This window comes from Poecilia formosa, unplaced genomic scaffold (assembly GCF_000485575.1).
Source record: "Poecilia formosa unplaced genomic scaffold, Poecilia_formosa-5.1.2 Scaffold328, whole genome shotgun sequence".
NCBI classification, from domain to species: Eukaryota; Metazoa; Chordata; class Actinopteri; order Cyprinodontiformes; family Poeciliidae; genus Poecilia; species Poecilia formosa.
In genome coordinates, this window is record NW_006800267.1 from 458995 (window position 1) to 465231 (window position 6237).

A 6237-nucleotide genomic window follows, 5' to 3' on the forward strand; every position below is an offset into this window, starting at 1 on the left:
ACGGATCAATACTCGCGGATGAAAAATCGATACTTTCCGAGGGCGGAACATATCGATATATATCGCCGAATCGATTTCTTTATACAGCCCTACTCTTAGTGATGCTGAGGTTCTTAGTAGGACGGGTTTGGGGGTTGGGGAGGTTCTGTCAAAGGCCCCATATTACCTTGGACCGGCCCTGCATGAACAGCCGCTGTGATGCGCATCTCTGAATATACCTGGAATCCCCCGGTAGTTCCTGTGCCAGTCCGCCTATGCTTTGGGGTCGTTTTGATTAATTTAATTGGGGCATGTCTGGCTTTATGCTGCGGTTCTAATTACTGCTACAGTATTTTCGCTGTAGCAGTAATTAGATGTTTATTTTGTGAACTCCAATTGGTATGGCCCGAAGCTTCATTTATCACTTGAGGTTCTGCAGTAATTTCTATTTACAGCCGCTCACCTCCAGCCCAGATCCCATCAGCAGTGGCTTTAACCTGCCTGGTAACGTTAAGGAGAAGCAGAGCGAACAGAGAGCAGCTGGTACCGGGACTTTGAGGCCCGTCGCCACTCGTGGTGACCATCGCAGTACCGTGTCTTATATCAGGATGTCTGATATAAAGACATTCTTTCTATCTGTCGGTGGGACCAACTCAGACTCCCTGTAGCAAACGGGGCATTTAGCAGTCTGATTAAGTTAAAGTCAGAAGTTTTCTCACAGCCGAAGCATTTCTGCATTTAGGGGCGAGGCGGGATTTTTCCCGCTATAGCGAGGACAATTACAAAAATATGAATAGAAACAGTTTTTCTAACGTCAACGTCACCTACGTTTTTATTCACAAACCAGTGTATTTGGTTTGTGAATAAAAATATTCTTGCCTATAATTTGATAGAGTCACAGATCCGCTCCTCCTCACCATGGACCCGGTGTCTGAACAACATGAAGGCAGAGAAACTGAGTCATTATTAGACTGAGGGCAGCCAGACTAGTTCATTTTGCTAAATTATTATATTTAGCTAAACATTATTGTTGAGGGACACAAGCAGGCATTCTGACATACAGATAAAAAATTAAAATAAAAAAAATTTGAAAATTGAAAAAAAAAAAACTTTTGAAAAAAAAAAAACTACTAAAAAAAAAAAACTTTTGAAAAAAAAAAAACTACTCAAAAAGGGCATTAGGGGCACAAAGGTTAAAGAGGGCAGGTGCTCAAGCCCTCTCGGCCCCCCCTCTGCACGTGCCTGAATATAGTAAACTGTAATTATAACTGATTGCTTTTTAGGTTGGGCAATTAAACTACTCCCCCTCTTTCAGATTAAATCCAACACATCTGTTAGAGGTGCTGATGTTTTTAGCAACAAAAGGGGCCCCTAAATCAAATTCTGCTGCACTACGCAGAGATGCGCAACAACGTTTATGGGACGAGTTTCTCAGATCTCGGCGCGGCCGCGCACGTTAACTCTGTCTGACTAAGTGGACAAAGCATTTGATACGGTTTGATGCATTGTGTAACCAGAAAAATAATACTAAAACTAATAATATAATAATATAAAATCAGCGTGATGCGTTACAGACAGGAGAGCACGAAAGCTCCTCACCAGGCTGAACCTGCATGATCAGGTTAGCGCTAGTTTGTTAACTAATACACCGGCCAACCGGGAACACATAGATAAACTTTATCAACACAGGCAGAGCCGGGCGCTGAGCAGCGTGTTGAGATGGAAAAGCCGCACAAAATTCTTTGTTCACAAATATAAATCATTCTCACCGCTCGCTCAACATACCTCTGAAAGCGCGTCTACAAGTTATTTCTGCAGTTCACATAGAGCTGCGCAACAAGAGCTAACCAGAGTGGTGTTTAAGGTCCTACCTTGATCAAAACCTCTGGAAAGAATCATAATTCCTCACAGAGGATTTATGTAAATATCCATACAGCTCAGCCTGTGTCCAGTTTGAGTGAAAGGAGGCACGCAGTTTCCGCGCTGAGGTAAACTTAATCCAGCTACTGCAGCGCGCGAGGCAACGAGCAGAGGCGCCAGCGGTGTGATTGGTCCGGCTTTAAATGAATAAACTATAAACCTATCTTCTATAAGCATATCTTTTAGGAATAAATCTGCTCTGCCAGTAAAGTGCTCAGAGCAACAGAGACGTTTGCAATCCGGCTTAAAAAAGAAAAAACAAAAATGAAAACAAAAAAAAACGTTTTGTTTTTTTTATTACTATTTTTCTAAAAACATAAACAAGAAAGGCTTAGCCTGGCAGGCCGCCAGGACTATAATACACTGGGGTAAATGCTGATCATAATGAAATTATTACTTCACATTTCTAGATCTAGCCTCCAGTATCTATATAAGTAAAATCTGAATTTATTCAGATGGCAGGAAATTCAATTAAAATGTATTGTCATATGCACTAAATACCCCAGCTGGATAAGCACAAGTTAGACATGGTTTTCTCATGCGTTTGTTCTTTGCATTGTAGGAACCTGACTTCTAATGACTCACAGTTTATGTTGTGCCCAGTGGAACCAGAAAGTCCAAGTGTGTTTGTGGTGATTGGAACTTATAAGACTGTTACTTCCAACCATATTTAGAACTGCAGAAACCTTTTGGATTACATGCGACCTGCCTCAAGAAATAAGAAAAGAACTTTAATTTCCTTCTATTTAAGCACTTAGCATTACAGTCTCCTGGATGAGTAAGTGTTTACACTACCGAGGTGTGCATAGTCACGTTTTAGTTTCACCGTCCATGTGACAGGTAAGACTGTAGACAGCAAAGAGTTCACTCACTTTGTCAGCTGACTGAGGTCTTCACATGTGAAAGGAAGCAACAACTTGAAGTGAGTCATCGTGTTTCCAGCACACCAGTCCAGCACCAGCTTTCGAACTATTGTAGCTTTCCCAGTTCCCACAGCACCATACAGCAGCACATTGAGTCCGCGACCTTCACTCCAGGCATCGGTTGGGTCAAACAGCTGTTCCACAGTCAGTGAATGGCTAGAGGAGGTTTGGGTTTTGTATGGTGACTGGAGAAGTCCTGCCCTCTCCTCATCCTTTCTTTCTAAAATAAGTGGATCTACATGCATAGTCTCTGGGCTGAAGAGACCTCCAAACTGTTTCTCCTCCTTGGGAAGGTGGCTGAACCACAGAAAAAGTTTCCTCTTGTGGATCTCTACAGGGTCTATAATGAGAGGGGAAAAAGAAGAGGAATGTGTAAAAAATGTTTTAAAATGTTATGAATGAGGGGACGTTTGTTTGCTGCGTTGATTTGCCTCAGTATAGTTCTAGGTTTTGGATGCTTCTGCTCTGAATCTGATATGATGCGTTTGTCTTTAAGTACTGCAGTGGAACAAAGGCAGCAGTTTGCTGTTATCTTTATCTAAGAGTCTTCAGATTGAAACAGAGTCGAGTACCTTGATTAGAAGAGATGGTGCTGAAAGTCATGCAATGACAACAAAACGAGTCCCTTCTCTTCTTCCACCTCCATGCTGCGGGAAGTTGAATTCGCTGTCTGGAATACACAACATGTATCACCTGTTAATTCAGGTTAAACCCATGCAAAATGTTCTTGTTTTCAATTAAAGGTCAAGTTGAACTGCAGATTTTGGGCTAAGGGTCACTGGTTTTCTTTATAACCGTAGGTCCTTTTCAATAAAAAACATCCCAACCAAGAGATTAAAGCCAATGTTGACTTTTAAAATGAGGGATTTCCTGAAGCCAAAACGGGCTCACTAAATTAAAATGAATACAAACTACATGACATGCTTGAAAACACAGGTTTTTAAAGAGCAGCAAGATAACACATATCGTATAATACTCTATATCACATGTGTCAAACTCACGGCCCAGGGGCCAAATCTGGGACCTGAGCCTTGAGTTATAGATTCTAGATTTATAGATTGGCCTCCAGATACTAAAGAAGAACTACAAGTCCCTCCAATTTTTCACAAATCCACAAAATTAATTTTTTTTTGCTGACTTTACTGCAAATTTTTCTTGCTGGCTTCAAAATGTTTCAATACTCAGTAAGGCTCAGTCTTCCTTGATGTCAAGTTGTAGTCTGTGATTGATACAGTGATTAATAAAAAGTCACATTTAACATTATACTTTAGGGCAAATATTGTAAAAATTTGCTACAAATAGTTCTAAATTAGCACCACAAAATCTGTCATTTTGATTGCAAAACACAAACACAATCAAAAATCCTGGCTGGGCTGATCAGTGTAGAAAGATGTTAGACACTTATTGAATGCTGAAACAAACCACTTTTTATTGATATTTTAACAGTTTAATGGGTTTTATCAATAGATTCTGGAACAACCGGATCTTTAAGAACATTCAGATTTTTGATGTGGAACAAAATTAAAATGAGTTTGACGCCTCTATATGCTCTATATGTTATTCAGTGGTGCTGTGAATAGCAGTTTCAATACTTTGTTCTCCTGTAGAAGCTCAGGTCTGCACACCATGGTGAAGGTCCACAGCAAAGTACACACTGCTGTCTAAGAAAAAGGGTGCAGGAAAATAAAACAGGAATTTACTTTATAAAAGAAAGTTGGTGTGCTGATGTAATAGTGTTAGAGGAGTCGCAGAGCCTTCACTTGAAATTTATACTAATAAACTGTCCACAAATTTACAGTCATATTCAATCAGATTACAAGTCATGATGAGTTTTGGCCTTTGAGTTTTAAGAGCCAAAACTCAAAATTAAGAGCTTTGGCTCTTAATTTTGGTTAACCACTTTTTTTTGTAAAGCTCAGTTCAGTTTCACAAGTCATACTTTAAAGTCAGACCTGTAAAATCAAGAAATGAAATGGAACCTGTCTGACAACATGTAGTAACAGGAGATCTTAAACAGCAACATACCAGAATTCCCATCATACCTATATTTGTATAGCATTGTGTCAACTGCTGAGCCTTCAAACATCTGGAAATTGTTGTGCAGCTCCACATTTCTCTTCCTGGTATTGTGGCTTATTTCTTATTCTTCAGGTTTGGACTTAAACTATATGCACAGGTTTGGCTCCAGTCAACTCAAATGTGCCAACTTATCAGAAGTTTCCAAAGCCAAGACATCATCATCTGGGCTTTCCTTAATTGTTTAATGAGATCGTAATCATATATGCAATCTTCTGATTTTGAAGACATTAATAAATAATATCTCTCCTATATGTTTTCAATCATCATTGTGGCATTAGCAAATAAAAATAATGTAGGTTATTCTAACTGACCTAAAACTGATTTAATGTTAGACGATGAGAAAAAAAAAGTGCCTCCTAATTTTCTGTAGGTCACAATCTGGTTTCACTTGTACAAATCTATGCCAGCTAAAAGTACATCACTCTGTTTCACTAACCTGAGTAGAATGCTCATCATTTTTGGTGTGTTATTATTGCCTTTGGTCAGAGTTGGTTCTGTAAAAAAAACAAAACAAAGAAAAACAGGAATATTAGGTGCAAAACAAAACATAACATTGTATTGTCTGTTTTGAGAGATATGTGATCAGATTTTTTTTTGTTTTATTTTTGTTTTTTTACAAAGGTACATATACCAAACACTCACATCTGCAGATGTCAGTTTTAAGCACAACACAACCAGACTTTAACTATATGCGCGCTCAGGTTGGTGGCACAACCATAACGACAAACAACTCAACCTTGCTAATAGGAAGTTCCTACAGAATAGGAGGCGGTTCTGCGTTCACACATTCCAACTCCTTGCCGAGACTTAACCTACCGCCTGAATCAGTGCGATAAGGACGCCCTCTGTTTGCCCAGCCGCTCCGCTGTGAGCTCCGACCGACCGACCGATCTATGGAAGCTACTGCAGCTCTGGAAAAACAGGAAGAGGTTTTATAGTGCGTTTTTTTCTGCAAAACTTTATTAACAATAGAAGTGGCACATAGATTACAATCCATATAAAGTTTATATCGTACAATGAAAAATTATCTCAGGAAGAGGTTAGAGAAATTTATTTGATTAAAGTCACTATATATAAGAGAGTAATTTGAAAAAGAAAACATATTTGGATAGGCAGTCAACTTAGAAATTATTAAACTGAATGAATTATATATTTTTAGATATTTTTATTACATTTTTACAACTGTATTCTTCAAATATAGTCATCTTGAACACTAAAATTTTATATCAGAATCTTTATAAAACCATACATCCTTGTTTCTTCAGATAGTAGGGTTTTAAAATTTATGACATATGGTATACATACACACACACACACATATATATATATATATATA

General features: G+C 38.7%; 1 protein-coding gene across 1 annotated transcript in view; it reads right to left on the minus strand.

The window, feature by feature from the left end:
- nlrx1 (NLR family member X1) overlaps positions 1-5829 on the minus strand; it is a 28929-nt gene extending 23100 nt beyond the window's left edge. The window contains exons 1-4 of the mRNA XM_007573409.2: positions 5718-5829; positions 5338-5395; positions 3395-3492; positions 2772-3162 (exon numbers count right to left, since the gene is read on the minus strand). Of these exons, the coding sequence (XP_007573471.1) occupies positions 2772-3162; positions 3395-3492; positions 5338-5357 (509 nt within the window). The 5' untranslated portion in view covers positions 5358-5395; positions 5718-5829. The remainder of the gene's footprint in view (positions 1-2771; positions 3163-3394; positions 3493-5337; positions 5396-5717) is intronic.
- Between the last annotated feature and the right edge of the window lie 408 nt (positions 5830-6237).